General features: G+C 55.3%; 2 protein-coding genes across 2 annotated transcripts; both read left to right on the top strand.

Moving 5' to 3' along the window:
- The first annotated feature begins 2045 nt into the window (after positions 1-2045).
- On the top strand, positions 2046-3984 carry DCTN6 (dynactin subunit 6). The gene is made up of 7 exons (XM_054392345.1): positions 2046-2077; positions 2281-2345; positions 2430-2535; positions 2869-2957; positions 3161-3208; positions 3563-3705; positions 3800-3984. The coding sequence occupies exons 1-7, from the start codon at positions 2055-2057 to the stop codon at positions 3896-3898; spliced, it is 573 nt and encodes a 190-aa protein (XP_054248320.1). The 5' UTR covers positions 2046-2054; the 3' UTR covers positions 3899-3984.
- A 2422-nt stretch (positions 3985-6406) lies between these two features.
- Positions 6407-24611, top strand: RBPMS (RNA binding protein, mRNA processing factor). Its single transcript, XM_054392279.1, has 9 exons — positions 6407-6469; positions 12973-13050; positions 13628-13666; positions 13784-13846; positions 14608-14758; positions 15571-15701; positions 19658-19727; positions 21612-21717; positions 23207-24611. The coding sequence occupies exons 1-7, from the start codon at positions 6407-6409 to the stop codon at positions 19718-19720; spliced, it is 588 nt and encodes a 195-aa protein (XP_054248254.1). The 3' UTR covers positions 19721-19727; positions 21612-21717; positions 23207-24611.
- Positions 24612-27818: the final 3207 nt, after the last annotated feature.

Below are 27818 nucleotides of genomic sequence, written 5' to 3'. Positions count from 1 at the left end.
ACCGCGGACACCCGCGGAGCAGGGTACTGGAGGCGTCGGCCTGGGGCCCTCCGGTTTTATTAATCGGCGCTCCAAGCCCCGCAGCCACGCCGTTTCCTCCGCGGAGCCCCTGGTAGCGCGGTCGCTTGGGCACCGGCGCTTGTTCATCTGCCGCGAGCGGCGATGATAGGTGAAAACGAGCAGAAGGGATTAACGGCGGCCGCCGAGACTTAAAACCCCTCAGTCCGCGCTGCTGGTCCTGCCCTGTGCATGTGCTGCTTCTTTCGCCTCCGAAGCCGCGCCGGTATTGGCCAGTACCGGAGCGAAGATACCGGCCAGGATCTGTGGCTTGGGACGCGGGGACAGAGTCCCGGTGAGGGAGCTTCTCCTGGGTCTGTGCGGACAGACTGATGTGAGGATTGAGTAGTACGGGGGTGTAGATTTTGGCATACGCTTTGCAGTTACTGAGCAACAGGGCTGCTTTCGACTGCTGGCAGCCTCCCTCCCTACCCTCCCAAGACGGACAAAATTAAAACCCTTGGTGGGGGACAAGGACAGTTAGAAGCTGAGGCTGTTTTGGGTTGGAGCTTGGGAGGACTGGGGTGTGTGCATATATGGTCCTGTTAAAACTGTAATGACGACTTAGAATCCTAATTGGGGAGCTACACAGGCTCTGTTGGAATCGATTCTGGGGTAAAGCAGCAGAGAATGCCTCAGAAGCATTAAGTTATATCTCCCCAGAGAGGATATGAATGGAACAAATTCTGCATTAAATTTAAATTGGGCTAGAAAAATAAAATTTTCCTTAAGTTGTATGAAGAAAGGCATGGAAATTGTGTGAGGTAACTCAAAAAATGGACAGATTTTAATCTGGAGGGTGCTAGCAAGTATGGAACTGTTTAATATGCTTACTGGCCAGTTTGGTGTCAGTAAAAAGAAACTGTAAAAGGTGGGCAGAGCAGACCAGATGAGGACTTCACAATTAGTTTCATTTGCATACAAGATACAATCAATGTGCTTACTGTAGAAAAGTGAAACACTGGAAAAGAAAATGCCCACATCTTTTGGGTAGACAAGGAAAAGAACAGAGTAAGTAATTGGATTGAAGGGGATCAGTTTATTTAAAGTCTCCCAGATAATCCTCTGTTTATAGTTAAGATGGGAAATGGAATAATACAAATTTAAATTGATATTAGCTTTAAGGGACCTATAGGGATGAATAAATGTTGGTGCCACAGGGGTGAAGACGTTGACGTTTTACAGCCTTTGTCATTTTCAGTCGCAGCCATTAACACGCAGGTTTCCCGTTGCTGTAAGATTGTGACGGATACACACCCGGTAGCACCTAGTACAGTACTGGATTTAAAAGATACTTTCTTTTGTGTTCCACTGGAGAAACAAAGTTAGAAATTGTTTGCTTTTGAAGAAGAAAGCCCAACAGCTGGATGAAAACTGCAGCCATGCTGGCAGCGCTACAATCTTTGGTAATCTATTGGAAAGGTAAGAAAGGGCTTCATACCAGGGGAATATTGACAAGTAGTTGTTCGTAATTGTTGATACTTTGCAGGAAGGCCTGAAGCTTTATCCTGTCTCACCAACACAGCTGGGAGTGAGGAGTCACGGCAGAGCTTCGGCCCCTGGTGGCCGCCGTCTTCCTCTCTCTCCTCCTCCGTCAGTTCCGGGATGCGGTGGGGATGGGCTGGGCCGGCTTCCCGGGCGGGGGCTGCGGCCGAGAGGGAGTTGGCTCGTCTGGGCCTGGGTGTGCGGGCGGTCGAGGCTGCTCCAGCCCAAAGTTGCGGAACTCCAGCGAGGAGGAGGAGAGATCGGACCGAGGCTATCCCTCCCGCGGGCGGTGCTTGCATACCGGAGGGGCGGGGGCAGTAGGCCCGGCGGGGGGCGCCAGCGACCGTCCGATAGCAGCGGGAAAGCTGCGGCCAAACCTTTGAGTCTTTGTGAAGAGCCGCCCACGGGGGTTCCGCCGCGTCCAGGGAGGAGCACAGGGCCGAGGTGCACGGCCCCAAGCTTGCCTCGCCGCTCAGCCCAGCGCAGGCGCAGTCCGCCTGCCGCCCGCTGTCATGGCGGAGAAGGTGCAGAAGAGGTGAGTCCCGGTGTGTGTTCCCCGCCCCGGGACGCGCCGGGTCCCCCCTCGACACACAGTGCGGCGCGGCGGGGTCCCTTCCCCGTTGCTTGTCCCTCCCCGCATCCCCGACCGCTCCCCTCAGCCAGTTCCCCTCTCCCCGTTAACGGATGCGCCCTCCCTCGCCGGTTCCCCTCTCACATCTCCTCGGTCCTTTCTCGCAGCGTGAAGATCGCCCCGGGGGCTGTGGTATGCGTGGAGAGCGAGATCCGCGGGGATGTGACCATCGGTAAGGTCCCCGTAGCGTCCCCTCCAGCCCCGGGAGTGCTGCTGTGGGTGTCGGGGGGGTGACACCGAGGCTTTCCCTCGGCAGGACCCAGGACCGTGATCCACCCCAAGGCGAGGATCATCGCCGAGGCGGGACCAATCGTCATCGGGGAAGGCAACCTGATCGAGGAGCAGGCCCTCATCATCAATGGGTCAGTGGAAAGCAGGACAGGGCCCAGCATGGTCAGCCCAACACCAGTAATCCTCCCAGCACAGCCTGGCTGGGAATGGTGTCTGTCAGAGCTAAGCCTGATGGATAGAGGGTTGGTTTGGGATCCCAGTGTGGTGGTCTTGGGTTGGGGCTTGCAGAGGAGAAGAATCCTAGTGCTGAGAGTGAGGGACCCTGTGCAAGGACAAGCAGTCTCAAACAGCCCAGCTGGCTTGGGTGGGATGTGTGTATCTTCAGCCTTTCATGAAACAGAGCTGCTGAACAGAGTGGCATCTTTGTGACCTCAAAACTTGAACTATATCCACTCCTTTTGCAGGTATCCAGAAAATATTACACCAGAAACTGAGGAAGTGGAGCCCAAACCAATGGTCATTGGCACCAACAATGTGTTTGAGGTTGGGTGTTGTATCCTTGCTGCGTGGTGAGATGTCTGATCTGATACTTCTCACTTACGGGTGGGTACAAGAGGAATCCCTTGGGAAGTCTGTTTGGATTTAAATAGCCCAGGGCTGTTTGAGGTGCAGGGTGTTGATTTGAAAAATCACCTCAGGGTTTATCTTCTGAAACAAACCCAAAGCATTGCAGTTTTCTTGAACATGGACCCATAGATTCCCAAGCAATGAAGGTGGGAGATAACAATGTCATCGAATCTAAAGGTGCGTTGTGGCTTTTCCTCTTGGCCTTTGTGATGTTTTGCACTTGGAGACACTGGGTACAGCAGAAGATTTTAGTGGTGTTCTTTTGCTGTAGCTGAGGCTAAACTACAGCTTATCACAAAGCTGTGATTTTCAGTGTTACGACCTTGGTGGGAGCTGGGCTGAGTGGGTTCCTGGCTCTGAGGAGCTTGTGCTGGTCATCAAGGTCAGGTTGAACAAGGCCTTGAGCAACCTGGGCTGGTGGGAGGTGTCCCTGCCCATGGCAGGGGAGTTAGAACCGGATCATCTTTAAGATCCCTTCCAAGCCAAACCATTCTAGGATGCCTCTCACAGGGATTGCTCTCTCCCTGGCAGCGTTTGTTGGCAGGAATGTCATCCTGACCAGTGGCTGCATCATTGGGGCCTGCTGCAACGTCAACACCTACGAGGTGCTCCCCGAGAACACCGTCATCTATGGCACCGACTGCCTGCGCCGCGTCCAGACCGAGCGCCCACAGGTGCCTGCCGCCCCCCTGGCCTCCACTGCCCACCCTCCTGCTGGCTGTGGGACTGCTGCCTGACACCCCACCCCCCCCCCTCCTCTCTTTCCAGCCCCAGACGCTGCAGCTGGATTTCCTGATGAAGATTTTGCCCAACTACCATCACCTAAAGAAGACCATGAAGGCCACGTCCACTCCTGTCAAGAGCTGAGTGCCTTTCTGCTTCTGGTGGGTTTCATCTGCTCCTGTGAACTCCAGGAAGCAGCCAGTTCCCACATCTTGGAACAACAACAAAAAAAAACAACACAACCACATTTTGCTTCTTTGTGTCCTTTATTTATATTGCAGCTTTGGATCCATGGTCTCTCACTCTAACTCACTGTACCTGCTTTGCTTGGGGAATAAAGTGTCGCCTGCACTTCTCTCGAGGTGGGGCGGCCTTCCTTTCTGGGTCAGGTTTCCTGGTCACACAGGCACTGTCATGGCCACCCTTTTACTGTGGACATCCCTTGGGGACAGTCTGGACTCCAGCTCCTTCCCTGGCTTGCCAGCAGAGGGAGATGGGCCCACACTGGGGGAGAGGCAGGCTCAGAAACCGTATGGTGGCTCCCCCAAATCCATGTGGATCATGGGGTGGGAAAGGCTGCAGGGTCTCCCAAGGCTGCCAAATGCTGTTGGCCTCCAAAAGGATCCAGAGCAGAGCTGAAGCTCCTCCACTCCTCAGCTGTTCTTTTGGCAGGCTTCTGACACGTCCCCGCTTCCCGGGATTCCCCAGGGATGTTCACAGCTTCCCCTTGTACAACACAACCTGATGTTTTGTCTTGGCACAGAAGGAAATTGCTGTTGGAGCAGGAATTCCTGTAGAAAAGAGAGAGGAGAGAGTATCAGCAAATGGAGCCCCACACACCAGCTGGGTTGCAGGACACAGGGATTTGATTTGGGACCAGGTGGGACAGCACAAGAATGATGCAGTACTCACCAGAGCTGATGGGATTTTCTCCCCAGGTTTTGTTGCAGGGATACCAAAAATAAAAACTCACCAGGTTTGGGCTTTGTGATTCCAGCATGGGTTCCAGGGCTGCTGAGAAACTGCAGCTCTTCCCCAAAGTCCAAATAAGGGCTGGGAGCATTGTCCTAGTTGCTGCCTCTCCAGCTCACCCCAGCAGCATCAGCCAAAGCTTTTTGTGAAGATACCCATGGAGGGGGAAAACAATGGGAGATAAAACACAGAATCATAGAATTGTTTTGGTTGGAAAAGACCTCTAAGGTCACTGAGTCCAAACACCAGCTGAACACCACCATGGCCATCAAACTATGTCCACATGTTTCTTGAACCCCTCCAGGGATGGTGGATCCACCACCTCCCTGGACAGCCTGTTCCAATGCCTGACCATTCTTTCAAGTGAAGAAATCATTCCTAATACTCAACCTAAACCTCCCCTGGCACATCTCTCCATTTGGTGAAAGATTAAGATAATCTCTTGCTGGGTATTTACCCCAAAAGCAAGATTTGGGTTCCTTCCCAGGGCCACCTGTTCTCATAGCCAATCACTTCCCATTCCCCCAAATCCATCTGGCACAGCTCCTTCCCATCTCAATCCCAGCAGGAGAGGTTCTGCTCTGCAAACCACCACTGTGGGGAGGCTGGACACCGTCGGTGGGCTGGGTTGAGTCTGTCCATTTCAGCTGCTGAGTCGTGAAGAAGCGAGCTGTGACCTTAAATGTCCGTTGCGTCTAAGCCCTCTGCCATCAGCAGGATGTCCTCAGTGTCACCTCCGGTCCCGGTGTATTGTGTGCAGACAGCATCTGCTCTGGCCACAGCCATTGGTCTAACACTTTTCCCCCCACGAAGGTCTCTGCCACACTGCTCTGAGCTGAGTGCAACCCTGTGGGACCACAGCCACATGTGGCAGGGCTTGCATCCACCCCAGTGTGGAAGATTCAGCACAAGCTCACCTAAAGCCCAGCTTAGCACGGAGTGGGAGCCTAAATACAGCCCCATGGCCATGGGGTGTGGTCAACTGGGAGCCCAGGTGGAGCTGGGTAGCTTGATGAACCCTACCAGCCCCCATCCCGCTGAGGGCAGAGGGGTGGGCAGGGTTGGCATGCCGTGGTAAGGACTCTTGCTCTAATTTCACCTCCCTCTCACCGCGGGCAGCCCCAGGTGTCCCCCTCCAATCCCGCTTTTGTGCCCTGTGTCCCCAGCACTGTCCTAACCTCTGCCCCACAGCTCTGCTGCAGCCATGTCGTTAGGACTCTGTCCTGTGTCTCCAGCCTTCTGTCCTATGGCCCCGGGACTGTGTTGCATCTCCCCAGCCTTGTCCTGTGCCCCCAGCCCTGTGTCCTGAATCCCTAGCCTCGTGCCCTGTGTTCCCCGGACTGTGTCCATTTCCCCAACCTCGTCCTGTGTCCCCAGCCTCGTGTCCTGTGTCCATCTCCCCAGCCTTCAGTCCCATGTCCCTAGCCCTCTCCTCAGTGTCTTCAGCCTGTGTCCCATGTCCCCAGCCCCGCACCACGCATCCCACCCCTCCGTGTCCCACGTCCCCAGCCCTGCCCGCTCCCTACTCCCCTCCGCCCCGTCCCTCCCCCGACCCCGTCCCGCCCCCGGCCCCGCCGCTCCGCTCCGCCCTGGTCCCCCCCACTCCCGCTCGCCGCCAGCGCTTCAGCACCGCCCGCCCCGTTCGCGGTGCCGCCGGCGGGACTGGGAGCCGGACGCACCATGAGCAACCTCCCCGCCGACCGGGAGGGCGGCCTTGCCGACCCCGGGCTGCCCGAGGAGGAGGTAGGGGGGACGGCGAGGGGGAACGGGGTCTATGGGGGGTGGTGGTTTTTTTTGGAGAGGGCCCCGTATCCCGCTCACCACCCGCGGTCCACGCGGGCTGCCCACGCACCCCACGCAGGGGGGTAAGTCCGCGCCGGGGGGGTCCCGTTGGTTTCCGCGGTACCGGGGTTGTTGCGAAAGAGGTGGGGAGCGGGATGTGGTCGGTGGGCAGTGCATTCCCCTTCCCTCCTGGACATCCCACCCCCCCCCCCCCGGCACCCCACTTCGGGAGAACTCGGGGCTCAGGGAAGCCCCACTCGAGACACGCATCTCACCAGGGTGTTGGAGGGCTCCAAACCAGCTTCACCCCCAGCTCCCGGGGTGCTTTGTGGAGTGACGCTGGGTCTATCCCCGCACCCACCGGACTTTGTGACTCTCTTGCAGTGGGTCTCCCCCCAAAGATGGACAAAACAGCCTTGTCCCCACGGGGGACAAATCCCACGCCCCGGGGACCAGAGTGGGTTTTGTCCTTTACAATCACCAAGTTCCTGGTTTTGCCCGTGACCTTGAGATGGGAATTTGGACTTTGGGAGGGTGAGTGCCGGCAGATAGGATCTCTTCCTGTCTTTCACCCGCTGCCCTGCTCCGGCATGGCCTCACCAGCTGTGCCCGATGCCAGGATGCACGGCAGCTCTGTTCTCCTGCTGGCACCTGCCTGGAGTTTTTCACTCCAGAGGTCTGAAACTTCCCAAAGTTTCCCAAAGCTCTCTAATAAGAGGGGATTTTCCCACTGGCGTGGGGCAGATGATGCTGTTGGGTCTTTGTGGGTGGTGTGGCTCAGGTGGGCACGGCGGTGGGAGATGGCCATGCATGCCCTTCCCAGTGGTATGGCAGTGCCAGCAAAGGGCAACCCTCACCCTGATCCTGCTGGATCCCAGCAGGATCCCAGCCATTGCCCGCGGGGATCCCCTGCCCTTGCGGTGCAGCTCTGCCTGGGGGGCATGCTGGATGCGTGGAGACCGTGAAGGGGGACATCTGTGAGGTGCCAGGGCCCCCCAGTATTGCTGGGGACACGTTAGGAGGGCGATGGCTGCTTCTGCTTCCAAGCTGGGCTCCTCCAGGGCCAAGCAGGTATTTTCCCAGCCCTGCCTGGAAGAGCTGGTGCTGTCGAGTATTTACTTAAGCACAGGAGGAAGAGGTTGCCCAGCTACTGCTCTCTCCCCTCCCTAAAACTTACCTTCCAGCCTTGTGCCCCCCAAAAAAGGAGGAGAAGCAGCACCCACCCCGGGGAGATCAGTCAGGGTGCTGCCAGGATGGGACAAGCCCCCAGCTTCAGCCCTGCTCCTTCCTAGGCTGGCAGGAGTCCTGCTCCTGGCACCCCCGTCCGTCTTGCTTCCCCTCCGTGGTGCAGGGGAGCTGTGGGCCTGGGGGGTTCCCTCCAGAGGAGCCTGGGGAGGGCAGAACAATTTGTAAAGGAGGTCACGTCACTTCGGCTGGGCGAGAACGGCATGTAAAAGCTCGACGGAGCCCGACCGAGGCCTTATTTGGTAGCAGAGCAGCTCCAGAGAGCCCGGCTCATGGCCCTGGTCCCCATCCCATGCCAGATCCCTCATCCTGGGAGAGAAGGGCCTGGGAAGGGGACCCCAGGAATTGTTTTGGGGGGAGAAAGGTACCTAGGGAGTCGATAAGCTTTGTCCCTATGATCCCTGTATTGCACCCCCCCATATTTCTGTTTGCTTTCTGTGGGGTCTAGAGGAGGGTTTGGAAGCAAACCACGGGTGGAGCGTGACTGTGTGTGACCCCTCAATGTGCTCATCACCCCTCAACGTGCCTGTCACGCCCACTGCTCTGTCCCAATCCCCCATCTGCTCCCTTGTTTTCTCGCTGGCTTTTCCTCCGCCGCTTCCTCGTTCCAGCCTTGGCAGCTCCGGACTCGCTGTCCCTCAAGGGCTGCTCCTTCTCCTCCCGTCCTCTGCCGGACATTTGGCCCTGACTGTGGGTGGTGAGGCTGGAGGCTGAGCCTGGTTTTCCTACATCTCAGGGGCACAAGAAACAGCATCCCTCAGCCCCCAGCCTTGTTTATGTCAGGGAGGCTTGCGGATTGCTGGCGTGCGGACACAGCCCGGGAATCTAAACGCAGCCCGGGAGGACGCTCCATCAGCCGGGAGAATATTTACTCAAGGACTAATCCCGGCGGGGATGGAATGCACCCCGCTTTGCTGGGAAGGGGGGAAGCTCTGCTCTCCCTGCTTTTCAGCAGAGTCTCAGCCCACTGCCGTTGCCTCCCCGCTCCCACCAAGGTCCAGTTCGCTGCTGGTGCCTCCCTGGCAGCGCTGGGCAGTGAAGCGGCTCATCTGCTGGTGGAGAATTAAAGCAGGTCCCTGCCGAAGGTGGGAGCTGGGGCTGGAGGAGGTCATTAAATGCCTCGTGAATGAATCACCCGGATGCCTTCTGCCTCCCCCCAGCCGGCCCCAGGCCAGTTAACCTTTGCTGGGGGTGGGGATGGGTTGTGCAGGGGTAGGGAAGTGTGACGGTGCCAGTGGGACACCCGGCGTCCCTCAGGGTGCCACCATCTGATGGGGTCCAGGGCTGGCAAATGCCTTCCTGCTTACCTTTGGGAGACAAACCTGGCTTGTGTCTTCCTGTCATAAAAAGGAGGAGGAGGGCTCCATCACAGATCTCTGCATGCTGGGGCCATTCTTGAGCTGTGGTCTGGTGACCCCAGCCACCTCTAGGTCCTGATCTCTTCCTCTCCTTGCATGTTCCCAGCCCAAATCCTCATCCCTCAGCCCCTCTCCTACATCCCTTAAACTGTCCCCAGATGGGATGTGGTACTTTGGGGACAACAGATGATGATGGTGAGAGGGACATGCCAGAAGTGGGATGGAGATGACTTCCTAGGGAAAGGAAGGTTGCAGAGGCTAGGAGAAAACTTTCTACAGGGACAATGAAAACCATGAGGAGACAAACCAGGAGCAAGATGGTGGAGGTGGGACCTGGTGGCCTTGGCAGTAGCAAGAGCAGAGGAGTACCATGGAAAGGGGACTTGGTGTGTGCCTGGTGCAGTGCCATAGCTGTCATCCCTGCTAAAGACAATCCAGGCGGTGGTCACCGGTGGGGTCCTGCACTCGGCCAGCAGCTTCCTGGAGCAGCCATCGGCACATCTAACCTGGAAGAAAGCTTTGGTTTCACTCCAAATTTTAACAAGAAGGAGAGATGGAGAAATATTCCACCAGGAAAGCACTGAAAAATACCTGAACTGAAGAGAAACCATTTGGGCTGCCCTAAACCAGGGGTATTTGGGCTGCAGGAATCTTGCCACCACACTTGAGCACCGTGGACTATTCCTTGTTTAGGAGCTGTCGGTCTGACCTCATCCCGCAGGACACTTGGGAGTCCACCTCACCTCCAAGAAGGGCTCATTTTTCCCTATGGAAGCACATGTACCTGCTGCCAGCTGGTGGTTTCTCCAATAAGGATTTTTTTTCTCCCCTCTCACAGGCAGGATTTTTCCCTGGGAGCGTTTCTGGTAGAGGAGGAGGCTGAGCCCCTGGGATCTCTGCACAGGAAAGCCTGGAGTAGCTCCCTGCGGGCTGAAGCTGCTCTTCCATTTAAGGGCAGGAGTAATATTTCCGCCTGAAACCTTTCCTTGGCAGAAGGATATCCGTCCAGCCTGCTGGGAATTAACCTTTCCCTGCCAGTCCCACCTCCTTTTAACACCCCAAATCCTCTCACCTGCTTCTTGCCCTCAGAGAAAGGATGCTCTTTATGTAGGACTACTCAAACATCCCTTTGGCTGGGGACCCCAGTGCCCCCCCAGTACCCTTTTTGTGGGGTGCAGATGGGGAGCGCCCATAACCTCCTATCTCCTTCCTGGTTCCCTGGATCCCAAACATCCTTTTGGGGCTGGAGAGGAGCTGGGGGATCCTTTGGAGCCCTTCTCCTTCTCACTCCTGTCTAATTTTACAGTTTAAAACTTGGCCGACCCGTGTTTGAACTTTGAAAGCAAACAAATCATTACCCCGGAGAAGCCCTTCCTTGGCGAGGCTGAAATCTCAGAGGGTTTCACAGGGTCTTTTATCTGCCCCATCTCTCTGCTGCTGCACAGTTAAGGGGCTAAACGATCCGGTGAGCTGGGCTTGGAACGGTTTGGATTTCAGGGAGGCAGCAAATCGGCGGCAGGTTCTCCCCTGGAGCCATCTCGGATGCCTCTGGTGCTCCATGGAGCTCCCTGGGGAGAGGAGCCTGCTGGGTGGACCAGAGGCTGGAGGGATGGAAGATGGAGGCAGGAGAGACCCTCCTTGGGATGCCAGCCCAGCTGAGAGGGTGGATGTGTCCAGAGCATATTCCCCTGGAGATCGTGCTCAGGGAGACCTGGCTGAAGGGGAGAACTTTTTTTTTTTCCCTAGGAAAGGATAAATTTGCAGTCTTTATGTTGAATTTCATGGACACAATGGGAGTTCCTCTGGATAAATCCCCTCCTCGGGGCGGTGTCTACAACGGAGACGCTGCAGCATTGCCCACTTCAGGACACTCCATCACCTCCAGTCTCAGGAGATAGGTAGAAAGCTGGTGGAGGACCCCCAAGGCACCTTGATGGGGCATGGTCCCAGGAGAGGGGACAGGCTCCTGAGCTGCCCTAGCTCAGGAAGGGTGGTTTGAAGAAGTGGCCAGGCTCTTTTCAGTGGTGTCCTGCGGTAGGACAAGGGCAAAGGAAACGAACTGGAACCCAGGAAGCTTCACCTCAACATGAGCAAAATCCTCTTTGCTGAGGGTGCTGGAGTCCTGGAGTGCCCAGAGAGGTTGTGGAGTCCCTTCTGTGGAGTCTTTCAAGACCCATCGGGATGTGTTCCTGTGTGACCCTGCTTTGGCAGGGTGGGGGTTGAACTCGGTGATCTCCAGAGGTCCCTTTCAACCCCAACCATTCTATGCTTCTATGACATGCCCGTGCTGATCCCGTCCAGCCTGGAGCTCTCAGCATCCCTGTGGGCAGGGTCTGGAGCATCCTTTCCTGGCTGGAGCAGGACTTGCTTTCCAAGTGAAGCATGGGATGGCTGTACTTTCACGGCTGGCTGGGTTTTGGGCAGCCCCCATGCAGCCAGCTGGGTACCAGCAGCGATGGGGGTACCGGCAGTGATGGGTATCACCAGGAGTGTTGACACAAGGGCTGCATGCAAACGGCCCCTTTGTTATTTAATGGCGGCGGGTCAGCCAGAGGTTTTGTTACACAAAGCAGGAATGTTTGCTGCTCCCAAGGCTTGGAGATGGGGTAGATAGCTTATCTACAAGAGAAAGAAGAAATGTCAGCAGAAGAATAGACCTGGGCTGGCTGTTTCTGGCTGCTTGGTATGTCTCTGTCCCAGGGAATGGGGTAGGCAGAGTGCTTGTCCAAAAAATAAATAATGAAATGAAACTCAACAAATAATCAAAGTTTTCCCCTCCTCCAGCCCAAATCTGGCAGCTTGGCACCTGGAGTGGGTGACCTTGCTCTAGCCCCTTCAGACCAGCTCCCACAAGGCTCTTGGCTGCCTGAAAAAATAAACTGCAGCCATCAAATCCTCCAGGCTACCTCCCAGTAAGATACTACAGGAGCAGAAGGAGCAGGGATGGTTCGTGAGCAAGCCTGGAGCTGAGGAGGACAGTGAGGCAGGGACCTCACCAATACCATTCCAGGGTGCCCCAGCAAGAGCTGGTGGGTGGCAGCAGCCAGGGTCAGACCCACCCACAGCTGAGACCAGGTCAGCATCTGGCAGCAAAGTCTGAGGCTAAATACTGGGGCTGTGGATGAGGGGTGTGTGGGAGGGGGTCCTGATGGGGCTGGTTGGGGCCATCATCAGCCCCTGGCTAGTAGTCACCAAAGTGCAAGGATGAGCTTTTGGACATGAGGAGAGTGGGGCTAGCAGTAGATCCAGCTGGTAGTCTCCTACCACACACTGCTCCCCCAGTTACAAGCTGGTTGTAAATCAAGACCATCCTGGCATGGGTCTTGCTCATCCCTGGGGAGTTCCACATCCCTCCTCGGGGTTGGTGGAAGCAGAGTTTTGGGGAGCTGCTCTAGCTTTGAGGGTGCTGCACCATGGTGAAGGGCAGAGTTAAACCCCCTTAAAAGGTGAGGTATAGGAACTGGGGACAGACTGCTCCAAACCAGTCCCCTCCAAAATAGGACCATTGCTCCAGGAGGAAAAATTGGGGTTTGCATCTCCCCATCCTTAATGAGCTGCTGTAATTAAACAGGGACAATAGGCATTGTCTGGAGAATCAGGATTCTGTTGGGGATTGCAGGAGAGATGATGAGAAATCCTGGTTGCCAGACTGGAGTAGGAAGGCTCTGGGATGCTGGCAGCCACAAGCTCTGTGGTCACCCAAAGGATGAATAGGCTCCTCCCAAAAATGCTGCACCCCTAAAGCATGGCTTAAGGCTGCCCATGAGGTTCCCCTTGGGCTGGCATCATCCCTCTGGGCTGCCACCACCGAAAGCATGGGATGAGGGAAGGTCCCCAGACACCTCCTTTCTTCTCTTCTAGGTGAGGACACTCTTTGTCAGTGGGTTGCCTCTGGACATCAAGCCCCGGGAACTTTACCTGCTCTTCAGGCCCTTTAAGGTATCAGACTGGGGAGGGAAGATGGGGGCTGGAAGCGTGAGGTTCACCCTGCCCCATCTCCATGGCCCTACCAGCTTTGGTGGGCTCTGGGAGCCTGCTGGTTTCTCCCAAAAGAAGTCTTAATTCAGTCCTTTTGTTCACAGAAAGAGGTTTCTGTGCCTTTTATTCCCCCAGTAAACCCCAGGAAAATGGCATTGGGCACTTTGATTGCACTGAGGGTTCATTGCACCTTGACTTGACCCCATTTAGCATCCAGCATCCCTCCAAAAATCCTGTGACAGCAAGTCCCTGTGGTGGTGTTGACCTGTGGCATGGTCCTGCCATGCCCACCCCATGCCCCCAGTCTGTAAGGGGATGAATGTGGGAGGTTCCCTCTCACCAAGGGGCAGCTGAAGCACGGAATCACAGAATGCATCAGATTGGAAGGAACCCTCGGAGGTCATCTTGTCCAACCCCCCTGCAGTGAGCACGGACACCTCCAGCTAGATCAGCTTACCGAGTCCCATCAAGTCTGACCTTGGATGTCACATCAGGGAGGATCTCCACCAAACACTCTTTCTTGTTCCTTTTCTTGCAGGGCTACGAAGGATCTCTCATCAAACTCACCTCCAAGCAGGTAGGAGCCCCCCAAAACGAGCAGCCCATGCCACACTGCCCTCCTCCCTGAGGTGTGGCTTCCCCACTCTGCTCCCCACCAGTCCAACTGATGGTGCCTCTTCTCCTTCCTCCACAGCCCGTGGGCTTCGTCAGCTTCGACAGCCGCTCTGAGGCGGAGGCGGCGAAGAACGCGCTGAACGTGAGTGCACCAGGCTGCTTCATTCTGCTGGCTTTCCTTTGCCCTCTCTCCAGAGAGTCTCCAGATCTCTCCATCCTAGAGACCTGCCTTTCCTCTGCTGCTTTGGCCCCACCACATCCCCATCCTTCCAGCTGGTGGATCCCCATTAGCTGCTTCTCCCCTTCTCCTCCCTCCTGCTGGGGCTGCATCCTTCTTGCCTTTCCCACAGCCATCTGGGAAAGCTTGAACCCTACACTATGGGGCAGAGAGAGGTTTTCCCAGCCTCTCCCTTTTATCCAGCAGGAAAAATCTCAGCTGAAACTCCCAAACAAAAAGCAAATGTCACTTGCCTTCAGCAGCTCCCTCCTACCTCTGTGGTGTCAACCCTGCTGGAAGTGGGCACGGGCAGAGGGTGCGTGGAGCTGGTTCTCCAATTCCTTCCCTGGTTTTGGTTTGGGTTTGTTGTTTGTTTTGTTTTTTTCTTTCCTTTGGGTTTGTTTTTTTCTTTTCTTTTTTCTTCATTTTTTTTCTTTCCTTTTGGCTCTGCTAATCCCTCTGGATAAGAGCTGGGCTGCCCGGGATGCTGACTGCCAAATATGGTGCTGATGCTAAAAGATGCCGGAGGAATGCGAGCCGCCTCGGGGCCTGGCAAATTAGCTCATTGCAAGGGCTGGAAGTTGGGGAAGAAAAAAAATTGAACGAATTGGGAGTTATTTTTTTTTTTGCTGCATCGCTGGCACGTGGCAGTGCTCACCCACTCCTGTGCCACCTTCCCTCCACAGGGCATCCGCTTCGACCCCGAGATCCCCCAAACGCTGCGGCTGGAGTTCGCCAAGGCCAACACCAAGATGGCCAAGAGCAAGCTGGTGGGCACCCCGAACCCCAGCACGCCTCTGCCCACTGCTGTACCTCAGTTCATTGCCCGGGAGCCCTGTAAGTCCCAGCCCCTGCTCTCCCCTTCGTGGTTCCCCCTGCAGTCTGCCACTGCCCGGTGCCAGTAGGTTTCGGGGTGGCAGATGCCAGGGGTTGGCTCCCATCCTCATTTGCCTTGGGAAAACATCTGATGTGGGCAGTTCAGTGCCACACAGAGATTGTGAGTGGCTGCAGCGGTGCCAGGTCCCAGGCATGGGATGCTGGAGGGATGCTTTTGAGGGGTGGAGATGGGGAATGCCAGGTTCTTGCTGCGAGTGTGGTGGCTTGTGCCGGATGGTGGCTGCAGGTCCCCAGAGGTGGCTGCTGGTGCTGGAGAGGACCTGAGGGCAGGTGACGGCTGGCTTGGCACGGTGTGCCAGAGCAGGGTGAGCCTGGGGTGCTGCTTCTTGGCACTGGGGAGTTTCTGAATCGTAGCTGGGGGTGTCAGTGGAGACCAGGGCCGTGTCAGGCTCTGAGCATGTCCTGCCTGTTTCTGCTGCTGGAGGAGCACTTCTGGCGTGGGCACCGGCTCTTCACCTTGCTGCTGCACGTGGGCACAAGCCACACGCTCTCCTTCATGCCCACCAATGCTGAGCCTGCAGGGAAATTAAACCTGGTGGAGATGGTGAGCCCAGGCTGATGACACCCCTTGCCCCGTGGCATCACTTGCTGCCAGCTGAGCCCCACGTTTCGCCATCTGGTGCTGGCTTTGCGGGTCGGCTCCTGCCGGTGGCACTTCTCCAGGGGAAGCCTCTCCTGCCCTGTGGGTAGCAGGAAGGAGCATGGCGTGATGGGGTCCAAGGCTGGTAACTCTCCTTCTTCTTTCCTTGCAGATGAGCTCACAGTGCCTGCACTTTACCCCAGTAGCCCTGAAGTGTGGGGGCCGTACCCTCTGTACCCAGCGGAGTTAGCACCTGCTCTACCTCCTCCTGCTTTCACCTACCCCGCTTCGCTGCACGCCCAGGTAATTCAGACCCATCCACCAGCACCACCACCCACCCTGGACCTCCTGCCCTTCTCCTGGGTGCTCACTACACCACTAACCTCTGCCCAGCTAACAGGCACTCACTGCCCCCCTCCACGAGACGTAGGGATGGCACCCAAAGCCAGCTGAGTGGGCAGCACCGCCTGCCTCTGCCCAGCACCTCTCTCTGCCTTCCTCTGCCTTCCTGTGTGACTCTGTGGTTCTGTGAGCAGTATCTTCACTGCCTGAGAAGGTGCAGGTGATGTCAGCAAAGGTCGAGAGTCCCTCACCTCTGCCTTTCTGGGGTCTCCAACAGCCTTTAATCTGAAGAGTTGCTGACATACCTGCAGTTAAAGCTGGACCTCTGCTAGCACCAGAAGCTGGTTGGCCTTTCAGGAACATGGTTGCAAGCTACTGTCAAGGCTAACCTCTTACACTGGAGCAGTGGTGTGGCACAACTGGGTGAGAATGAAGAATGAGGAGAGGCAGCCAAGCTGGTGAAGGGCCTTGAGAATATGTCTTGTAAGGAGCAGCTGAGGGAACTGGGGTTGCTTAGCCTGCAGAAAAGGTGGCTGAGAGGAGGTTGGAGAGAAGTGAGGATCAGTCTCTTCTCAGAAGTCACAACTGATAGGACAAGAGAAAATGGCCTCAGGTTACACCAGGGGAAGTTTGGGTTGGATATTAGGAGCAAAGTTCTGTACCAAAATCAAAGACTGGAACAGGCTGCCTGGGGAAGTGGCTGAATCACCATCCTGGAGGTGTTTAAAAGCCATCTTGGTATGGTGCTCAAAGGTCTGGTGTAGTAGTGGCCCTGGAAGAGTTAGGTAACGGTTGGACTTGATGATCTGGAAGGTCTTTTTTGCTCATAGTGATTGGTTCTGTGATTCTACCTGGAGCAGCTGCCCAGGGAGGTTGTAGAGTCTTCTCCTCTGGAGAATTTCAAGACCTGTCTGGATGTGTTGCTGTGTGACCTGCCCTGGGTGACCCTGCTTTGGCAGGGTGGTTGGACTGGATGATCTCTGGAAGTCCCTTCCAATGCCTTCCATCGCCTTCCATCCTGTGATTCTGTGATACCTTCACTCTTGCCCACACCAGGAAGGGAGAGATGTGGGATGCTCATTGTCACTGGACCATCCCCATCACTCCCAGCACCCAACAACTCACCCATCCAGCTGCTGGTGTGGTACAAGATCACAGAATTACAGAATCACAGGACATTAGGGGCTGGAAGGGACCTTGAGAGATCATCCAGTCCAACCCCCTGCCAGGGCAGGATCACCTAGAGCAGGTCACACAGGAACTCATTCAGGCAGGTCTTGAATATCCCCAGAGAGGGAGACTCCAGAACTCCCCTGGGCAGCCTGCTCCAGTGTTCTGTCACCCTCACAGGGAAATAATTGTTCCTCCTGTTTCCATGGAACTTCCTATGCCTCAACTTCCACCCACTGCCCCTTGCCCTGTCACTGGGCACGGCCGAGCAGAGCCTGGCTCCATCCTCTTGGCACTCAGCCTTTAGGTATTTATAAACATGGGGGGTGGCAACCTGCCCCTAGCCAGCCCGGGATGCGGCTGGCTGCGGGGCGTGAAGCAGAGCGGCTGTGGCGGGGGGAGGGCAGGCGAGGCGCAAAGGCAGGAGCCATCGTTTATTGATGAGGCTCTCTGCTTGTCACCGGCACTGCCCCGCTGGCTGCCAGCACCGATGGCTCCCGGCGGCGGCACGCCGGCGTTAAAGATTAACCACCTGCCCGGGGAGGAGAGCAGGGAGCGCTGCTGGAGTGCTGCTGGAGCAGCTCCAGAGAGGGGCAACCAGGCTGGGGAAGGGTCTGGAGAACATTGCCTGGTGAGCAGCAGCTGAGGGAAATGGGGTTGGTAAGGCTGAGGGGAGAGCTCATTGCTCTCTGCACCTCCATGTCAGGAGGTTGCAGTGAGGTGAGGGTTGGTCTCTTCTCCCCAGTATCAGGTGATAGAAGGAGAGGCAATGGCCTGAAATTGTGCCGGGGAGGCTTAGGTTGGAGGTGAAGAAAAATTTCTTCGCTGCAAGAGTGGTCAGGGGTTGGAACAGGCTGCCCAGGGAGATGGTGGAGTCCCCATACCTGGAGGTGTTCAAGAAATGTGTGTCCATGGGACTTGGGGCCATGGTTTGATGGCCATGATGGTGTTGGGTGGATGGTTGGACTCAATGACCTTAGAGGGCTTTTCCAATCCAATCAGTTCTGTGATGCTGTGGAGATGGAGGTAGTGGAGGATCCCTTTGCAGTGCCAGCTCTCAGGGTGTTTCCTGCAGGGATGCCAGGAAGAGAACCCAGCCTTGGCGGGGAGGAACAGGCAGCTGCCTCCCCAGCAGCCAGGCTGGACATCATCCCTCGGTGGTGAGAGGAGGAAAGGAGCTCATGGAAGCAGGTCTGCTGGATAAGCTGCATCCTCTAGGATCTGTCCCCAGCACACTGGGATGGAGCTGGGTTATCTGGAGCTGCTGGCACTGGGAGCTGGAAGAAGCCAGGGGCTGGTTTAAGCATGGAAAGATGCTCTCTGTACAAACAGCCACAGCCTTGGGATGAAATTCCATGGGCTTGGGGCTTGCCAGCTGTCTGTTAGGAGAGCAGTAGTAAATGGTATTGCAGCTCTGCTCCAGCCTTGTCACATCACTACCAACAGGCAGCACCTGCCCAGGAAGCAGCTGGCGGAGGAAGCAGAGGCTGAAGGAAGCTCTGAGGGACCCTCAGGAAACTCCAGGCTGAGACCTGTTAGAAGAACCCCCAGCAGCACTACAGGCTTGGGGCAGAGTGCCTGGAAAGCTGCCTAGTGAAAGACCTGGGGGTGTTGGCTGATGGTTGGCTGACCATGAGCCAGAGTGTGCCCAGCTGGCCAAGAGGGCCACCAGCATCCTGGCTTCCATCAGGAACAGTGCAGCCAGCAGGTCTGGGGATGTGACTGTCCCCCTGTGTTCAGCACTGCTGAGGACACATCTTGAGTGCTGGGTTCAGTCTGGGGCCTCTCACTGCAAGGACATTGAGGTGCTGTAGCATGTCCAGGGAAGGGCAACCAAGCTGGTGAAGGGTCTGGAGCACAAACCTTGTGAGGAGCAGCTGAGGGACCTGGGATTGTTTAGTCTGGAGAAGAGGAGGCTGAGGGGAGACCTCATTGCTCTCTACCCCTCCCTGAAAGGAGGCAGGAGCCAGGTGGGGGTCAGTCACTTCTCACATGCAACAAGTGACAGGACAAGAGGAAACAGCCTCAAGTTGTGCCAGGGGAGGTTCAGGTTGGACATTAGGAAAAATGTTTCTACAGAAAGGGTTCTCAGGCACTGGAACAGGCTGCCCAGGGAGGTGGTGGAGTCCCCATCCCTGAAGGGATTGAAAAGAGGTCTGGATGTGGTGCTGAGGGACCTGGTTTGGTGGCAGTGGCTCAGCAGCAGTGGTGGGACTGTGAGCTCTGGGTGAGTGGTTGGACTTGATGCATCATCTCAAAGGTCTGTTCCAACCTTGACAGTTTTATGATTCTAAAAACTATCTGCTGTGGTTATGGAGTCAGCATGGGGGCAAGGGTGGTGGTGGCACCTTCCTGGTCACTCCAGGTAGCTGCTGGCATTGTGGATTTGGTGGGTGGCATGGCAGAGGGCTGCCAGCAGCCAACCCAGAGCCTCCCTGGCTGGGACCTGCAGAGAGCAGCAGGATGGGGACCCTTGGGATGGTGGGACGGACATGGAGTGCCCATGGGCATTTTTGGTGTCTAATGGCCCTCTCATCTGCCTTGGCACCTTGCTGGGACCATGGTGCTGCTGTTCCAGTTTGGTTGGGTTGTGTGCTCAGCCCCAGTCCTTCCTGTCCAAACTGGAGCTGTACTGTTTGTGTTTCAACCCTGCCGTGCCTGGGCAAGGCCTGGCAAGGGGAGCCCAGAGGTGCTGCCAGGGTGGGTGGCCAGCAGCCCTCTCAGCCTGTGCCCCTCTGTCTTCGCAGATGCGCTGGCTGCCCCCCTCCGAGGCTGGTTCTCAGGGCTGGAAGTCCCGTCAGTTCTGCTGAATGCCGGGTGAGTGCCGCCTCCTGCCATGGGCATCACCTCCACCACTACCTTCACCTCCACCTGATGGGACTCTTGGGGGTCTCCAGCACATCGGGGTGGGCAGCCAGACCTGGTGAGGCCACTTTCTGGCAGGCACCATAGGCCTGAGTGCCCTCTAACTAGAGCGGGGGAGATTTAGGTTGGACATCAGGAGGAAGTTCTGCACAATGAGGGTGGTGAGACACTGGAACGGGTTGTCCAGGGAGGTGGTTGAGGCTCTATCCCTGGAGACATTCAAGGTCAAACTTGATGGGTTGTGAGCAAACTGATCTAGCTGGAGATGTCTCTGCTGACTGCAGTGAGGTTGGACGAGATGACCTCTGGGGGTTCCTTCCAACCCAATGCATTCTGTGATTCTTTGCCCCCAGGATGGAGACATCTCTGCTACCATCCACCCCAAACATTTTCCAAACATCTGAGGTCAGGAGTGAAAGCCAGGTCTGTGGCTTGTTGGCCCATGGGACCTCTTTGGAGGGAAAGAGCCTTGCAAGATATGCTCTGTAAATAACTCAGCCTTTTGTGGGAAAATAACAAAGGGGATTCAAATTTACAGCCAGGGTGGTGAGACACTGGAACAGGTTGCCCAGGGAGGCTGTGGATGCCTCCTCCCTGGAAGTGTTCAAGGCCAGGCTGGATGAGGCCTTGAGCAAGCTGGGCTGGTGGGAGGTGTCCCTGCCCATGGCAGGGAGGTTGGAGCTGGATGATCTAGAAGGTCCCTTCCAACCCAAACCATTCTATGAATTTATGAAATGGCAGAGGGGAAAAAGAAGCTCAGTTGATGCTGAGCATCACTTGAGACCTGCACCATGTCCACAGCTATCCATGCAGAAGCCTCAGCAGGTCCAAGGAGGTGGGAAAGGGTGCAGCATCCACACTCTGCCCAGCACCCACAGGCCTGGGCCATGCCCACCAGGCTCACTCAGCCAGGGAGGGCAGGAGGAACTGGCTGTGGCTGCAGTTGACCCAGACTTGGATCCATGAAGCATTCTCTGACTATTTTAGGCCCAGCAGATAAAAATAGGGAGTGGGGAGGCTTTGGGAACCAGCAGTCCTTCCAAAATATGGAATGTGCCAATATTCCAGCTAAAGTGTAAGCAGATCCATATTTGGGAAGAAGGAATGAGCAGATCCCATGGAACAGGTCCACCTGCCTGCAGCAGCTCCAGAAGCTGCAGTGGGTGGTGAGGATGGAGAGCTGGGGAGCTCCTGTCCCCCTGCCAGGCTCCTCCATCTGGAAAGGGTGAAAAACCCAGGGAAGGGTTTTGCTGCCATCCTGACTCTGCCACTTGCATCCTCACTGTAACAGGACCAGGGGTGATGCTTTTGAACTGAGGGAAGAAATGTTTCACAGTGAGGGTGGTGAAACACTGGCACCGTTTACCCAGAGAGGTGGGAGATGCCCCATCCATGGGAAGATTCCAGGTCAGATTGGATTGGGCTCTGGGCAGCCTGCTCTAGTTGCAGATGTGCCTGCTGACTGCAGGGGGGTTGGACAAGATGACCTTTGAAAGGTCTCTTTCAACTCAAACCATTCCATGAGTCTGTGATTCTATGAGAGAGGTTGTGGAGTCTCCTTCTCTAGAGACTTTCAAGACCTGTCTGGATGTGTTCCTGTGTGACCTGCCCAAGGTGACCCTGCTTTGGCAGGGGGGTTGGACTCAGTGACCTCCAGAGGTCCCTTCCAACCCCTACCATTCCGTGATGTGCCATGTGGAGCGCATCTATAGCCCTCTATAGAAGCACTGACCTGGGCCCCCACAAACCAACCTCTCCCCACAGCATTCCGACCCCAGCCCCTGGCTGCTGGTTGTCCCTGCAGCGTCCCTAAGCCTCCTCTGTGTCCTCTCACAGGTCTCAGGTGTGTGATGGTGGCCTACAGTCAGTCTTGTGGGTATTAACGGAGTCTTCCAAGGCGGCTACTGGGTTGGTGTGCTCTCTGCAAAACCACAGTGTGCTGGTAAGGCTGGAGCCCCCTGGGTTTGCTGCTCTGGGGGGAGGGCAGGCCTGGCAGGCTGGCCTGGCTGCCGTGGCTCTCGCCCTTATCTGCAGCAGGCTTTCGGCGCAGCCCAGGAATGCCTCTCGGCTTTGAATTACCCCCCAGTAATCTCAGCTCCCTGCTTCCTGCCTTGGATCAACACAGCCTGAATTCCTCTTAAGTGCAGAGCTCAACTCCAACTTAACTCTCAGCTTCCCAGCTGGTGCTTCCTCCAGTTAAAACCCCAGCAGCTGTGGTCATTGGGAGGGGCAAACTGGGACCAGTGGGGTCCTGGCTGACTGGCACTGGGATGCTGACAGCCCCAGCTCTGCCCGCAGGCACTTCCCACCTTGTCCTCTCCTGGTTAAACAACCACCCTTGGAGCACAGTCCTGGCTTGGAAACAAGACTCTTCCTTCCTAGGGTGCAGCACTGGAGCTTTCCCATGAAGGGAGAGAGTCAGGCATGGATCAGGCTGCCCAGGGAGGTGGTGGAATCACCATGCCTGGAGGGGTTCAAAAAGTCTGTAGAGATGACACTGCAGGACATGGTTTAATGGCCATGGTGGAGTCAGGGCAACCTGATCTAGTTGAGAATGTCCCTGTTTACTGCGGAGGGGGTTGGACTAGATGACCTTTGAAGGTCCCTTCCAACTCCAGACCATTCTAGGATTCGATGATTCCATGATTCTATTACAGCCCCTTTCCTGCTTCACCTTAAACCAGCACCTGCTGGTTGGTTGGTTGGTTTGTTTATTTGTTTATTATGGGGGTGCTGGTGGATGAGAAGCTCAACATGAGGCACCAGAGTGCATTTGCAGCTCAGAAAGCCAACTAGAGCCTGGGCTGCAGCAAGAGAAGCATAGCCAGCAGGTTGAGGGAGGTGATTCTCCCCCTCTACTCCACTCTGGTGAAACTCCACCTGGATGCACAGTACTGCATTCAGTTTGGAGCCCCTGTTACAAGAAGGATCTGGAGGTCCTGGAAGGTGTCCAGAGTAGGGACAGAAGGATGAGCAGAAGGCTGGAGGTCCTCTGCTATGAAGACAGACTGAGAGAGTTGGGGTTGTTCAATCAGGAAAGGAGAAGGCTCCAAGGAGATCTTCTTGTGGCCTTCCAGTATCTGAAGGGGGCTACAATAAAGCTGGGAGAGACTTTTGAGGGTGTCAGGGAGTGATGGGACTGGGGGGAATGGAGCAAAACAGAAGTGGGGAGATTCAGATTGGATGTTAGGAAGAAATTCTTTACCATGAGGGTGGTGAGGCACTGGCAGAGGTTGCCCAGGGAGGTGGTGGAAGCCTCATCCCTGGAGATTTTTGCAGCCAGGCTGGATGTGGCTGGGAGTAACCTGCTCTAGTGTGAGGTGTCCCTGCCCATGGCAGGAGGGTTGGAGCTGGCTGAGCCTTGAGGTCCCTTCCAACCCTGACAATTCTATGATGATTCTATGATTTAATACCTCTCTCTGTTGTTCCAGGCTTGATAACTAAAAACCCTCACACAAGTTTGGATTCCTCCAAGACTTTCTCACAGCCTCTATCACACATCTGCTCTCCTAGAAGAAAGAAAAAACAACAAAAAAACAACAAAAAAAACAATGAAAAGCATACCTAGTAATAATATTTTCCTCTTTTACACTGTATATTTGTAAGAAAGAGTGTGTTACTTCTGAAAGCATGGTTTGACAGCACCCCAGCCTCTGAAAAAAGACTTTCTCAAAATGAACCATAGGAAAGCAGACTACAAAAAGAAAAACAAACCAACAACAAACCAAAAAAACTAACAAAAAAAAAAGGCAAAATGAGAGCAAAAGTATTTTTGTACCAAACCTCCTAAGCAGGACAATCTTACACTGGGTCTGGACCACACGTTCTGTGCTTTGACTTTGGAATGAGTGTAATTAAGAGTCTCTAAACCCCCTCTCCCCTCCTCCCCAGCCCCATCAGCTGCATGTTGAAGGCTTTGATGTTCACCTACGTGGAGATGTGGAGATGCACAGTTTGGGTGTGTTAGGAACCTGTGCTGCCTCTGGCACAGGGCTTGTGCTCCGGCGAGACGTCTGTGGACACTTAACCAGTATTACTCTCTTCTTCCCAGTTGTACCAAACCACAACCAGGCAGGGACAATCAATCAGACACTTTCTTATGGTGGGGGTTATTCTGTAACCTTTAGGGCTATGTTTCATAGCTTGCTGTGCAAAGCTTCGGTGTGGTACAACGGCTCGGATCAGGGATGGGCAGAAATGGCCCCCACATGTAGCAAGGTGACAATTTGCCTCCTCCTCCTCCTTCTCTTCCTGCTGTGACTGCTTGAGGTTGTTACAGGCAACATAAACTGCTGTATGAGATACAACCAACCAACAACCCCTTGGTTCACCAGCTTACTCCAGGTAGGACACGAGTTCTGAGCAAGCCGAGGGGCTGAGGCGTGTGCCTACCGTTATGCCAAAGCACTGGCCTGAGCTGGGGGTTTGGTGCTGAGGTGATGCCAGTCTGGCAGCTCCCTGCGTAGCATTTGCATGTTTCCATGTGCAAAGATAAGAAGGGAGGCTGCTGACACCCTTGGGATAGGATCTGTAACCTTTGTGGAGACAGCTTACCAAGCAAAGAGAGCACTCGATGGACTCAGTCTCTCCTCCTTCTAGGAGGGATTTGGAAAGAGAAAGAAAAACAAACCAAGACCTCAGACAGATTTCAGTTCCTTGCAAAAGGAGGTGCAAAACTTATCCTTTCCACTGCCTCTCCCCTCCTCCCATCCCTGCTGCTGGGCACACCAAGCTCAGCTGCACTGAGGACAGGGTGCTCATGGCCTTGTTAAACGTCATCACCTTTTCCTTCCTCCTCCTCTTCTTCTGTGGGTGGGCTGAGCTTTCAGCTGCTGAAGCCAGGGCAGGGAAAAGGGGGGAGGGGCGGGGGAGAGTGAAGGGATGAGATGGTGCAATGGGAAACTGTCCAGGTGGGGGTCTTGTGTTCACAGTGGGATTGATAAAGGCAACGTGAGAAGCAATCAATTCCAAGCCAAACCTCTGGAGTGGCTCCGAAAGGAAAGGAGCGAGCTGCGTTTCCAAGCGACAGGACTAACCCTTTTAGCCAAACTATTTCCTGTACTTTGTCTTTGTGGAGAGGAGAGAAGCTTCCACATTGTCTACTTCTTGGCTTTTGGAAATTCTGTTTAAAAGGTACTTTTCTATTGTAATTTTTTTAAAAATAAACCCAGTGATTATTGTAAGTTACGTGCAGAGCCTGCCTGTGTGCTGTGGGGAGAAGGAGCCCAACACACCCTCGGGGGAGCAGCAGCCTCCTTTCCTCTCTCCGGGCTGGTTGAAGGCAACACTGGTCATACATTTTTTAAAGGGGTAGATACCATCATCCTGCTTGATTCTCTAGGAAAGCTTCAAAATCCAGGCTGGAAGGAGCAAGCAGGCTTTAAAGAAACGACTCCCAAAGTTTACAGAGATGTTATCAGTTCAGTTTGAAAGCTACAAATCTTGGCACTGAGCACTGGGAGCTAAACTGCGATTTTCCATGAGCTCAGCCACAGCAGAGGCAAATGTAACCTAGAGACCAAGGGCTTGATTATTATTTTTTAATTTATTTATTTATTTTATTATTATTTTTGAACATGCTGAGAATTTGGAAAAAAAGCTCAGTTCATAAGCCCAACCGAGAAATTCCTCCTCCTCCTCCTCCCTCTGCTCCGCCCCCCATAAATTCAACCAGAGTCCCGCAGGAGCCTCTGAAAACAAAAGTACCAGGAGGAAGGCTACAGCTTAGCAAAGGCAGCCTGGAGAATGGTGTGAAAAAGGTCACCATTAAAACAGGCTGCAAATTAGGGGTGGAGGGGGAGCGGGGAGGAGAAGAAGGGACTGGTGGTGTCACTTGAAACCCCCTGTTTGGCAGGGATGAGCTGGGAGCTAAGCCCCTAAGGCCGGATGCTAATCCCCCCCCCACCCCCGCCCCGTGCTCACCGCAATTCGCTGCTTGCTTTCCGCGTTGCATTCAGAGGAGAGGTTTTGCTGGCAAGCCCTGGGTGGGAAGGGAGCTGTGAGCTCAACGTGAACACACTGCTCAGCCCAAGAGCTGCTCGGAGTGCTGGTGACTGGCGGGCACCACCAGCCCGGCACTGCTCGAGCGCGATGCTTTTGGGAGCAGCTTCAACAGCAAACCTTCTCCAGCTAAGGAACGAGCTCACATCCTCCTGGGCACAGCATCTGCTCCCAGCTCTGCCCTGCGAAGGGAAGTGGGGGCCTTGTTGAAAATATTTAACCTCTTGAACCGTGGTTTTTTTTTTAATCTCCCCCTGGAAGCCCAAAAGGTTTTGGCTCGGTGGCGCTCGGCGCTGCCCTCGTGGAGCCGCGAGCTGCTCGCCTGGCCCCTGCCTTGCCTCTGCCCGTGGTGACCTCTCCCCGTGTGGCCGGGGAACATTCCTTCCCCGTGACCGTTGGGGCACTTACAGGAAGGCCCAAGCTGCTGGCTGACACTGGGAGATTGCAAAACAAGACCAGGGACTCCCAAGCCAGCGCTGGCATCCAATAGCAGGGATAAATCCCAAGAGGCAGAGCTGGAGAAACCAGAAGGAGCAAAGTTTGTGCTCTCATTGTTTCCACTTTCCCAAGTTTTTCTCTCCCCAAGGCTAAGCTGAGGGAAGGGGGGGGGAATAAAGTGGCTCCTTCCCATGCCTCCCTGTATCTCTGCTGCCCCAAGGCTCCATCCCTGTATCCCTGCGGCCCCGAGGCTCCTTGCCGAAAGGCAACAGGCTGGAAGCGATGGGGAAGGCTGTGGGGAAAAACACAAAGCCATCCCCCTACATGGGATGGAGAAATGGGGACAAGATGGGAGAAGGAGAGGTCTATACCCCCAGGATCATCCCAGGGGCCAGGCAGCAGTGGCCAGGAGTACAGGATTGTGCCATGGGAATGGAGCTGGGCCAGCCAGTGGAGGAAGAGCAAAGGGCAGACTGAGATGGAGCCAGCCAGCAGTGCCCACAGCCCTGATGGGACAAGGAGCAGGAGCAAGCCCAGCTCCTGTGGGCCTCCTTCGGAAAGGGGGCAAGGAGCAAGGAGGCCAGGAGAGGAAAGATGAGATAGTATTGGGGCTTGCTTCAGGGGTGGGGAGGAAGTTGGTGGCTAAGAGCAAAGAGGTGGCTTGGTGAGAGTAGCTGGGGCCAGGCTGAAGGCGTGGATTTGCTTTCCAGTTTAATCTGGAGAAAAGGAGGCTGAGGGGAGACCTCATTGCTCTCTACAACTCCCTGACAAGGAGGTTGGAGTGAGGTGGGGGTTGGGCTCTTCTCCCTAGTCTCAGGTGATAGAAGGAGAGGAAATGGCCTGAAATTGTGCTGGGCAGGTTTAGGTTGGAGAGCAGGAAAAACACCTTTGCTGCAAGAGTGGTCAGGGAATGGAACAGGCTGCCCAGGGAGGTGGGGGAGTTCCCATGCCTGGAGGTGTTCAAGAAAACTGTGGCCATGGCACTTGGGGCCATAGTTTAATGGCCCTGGTGGTGTTGGGCTGATGGTTGGATTTCAACCCAAACATTTCTATGATTCTATGACAGTGAGAGAGAGAATGGCTTAGGTAGGAAGGGACCTCAGAGGTCATCTACTCCAAGACAGAGGGGTGTCACTGAGCAAGGGTCACCACTCTGCCTGCATGCTGCCAGGCCAGGCTGCTCTGTGCTCCCTGCCAGCTCAAAAAGACCCAGGAAAACACACAGCTAGAGCCCAGTCCACATCCCTGCCCTGGGAAGCACAGGGAGACCTTCTGCCTGCACAGCACACCTTAAAGCCTGATGTTTGCCCTGGGGCTGTGCCTACAGGCCATGCAGGGGGAACATTTCAGCCCAGGGAGGTGAGCAGGATGCTGCAGACCTGTGCCCTGCAACCACAGGCTGCCTGGAGAGCCAGGCTTCAGCCAACATTTAAACAGTGTTCTCTGCCTCGCTTCAGGCAGGAGACCAAAGTGACAGTGGAGCTTAAAAAGCAAAGCTAAGAACACCATTAGCAGCTCCCTGCAATGCTTCTTGTACAACAGGGCAAGTCAAGCATTAGCAGAGCCTGGGCTGCATCTCTGCAGCCTCCATAATTAATAAGTAGC

The sequence above is a fragment of the Indicator indicator genome, chromosome 25, assembly GCF_027791375.1.
Source record: "Indicator indicator isolate 239-I01 chromosome 25, UM_Iind_1.1, whole genome shotgun sequence".
Taxonomy (NCBI): domain Eukaryota; kingdom Metazoa; phylum Chordata; class Aves; order Piciformes; family Indicatoridae; genus Indicator; species Indicator indicator.
The sequence above is the reverse complement of the archived record's forward strand: the minus strand, read 5'-3'. Positions and strand labels throughout refer to the sequence as shown.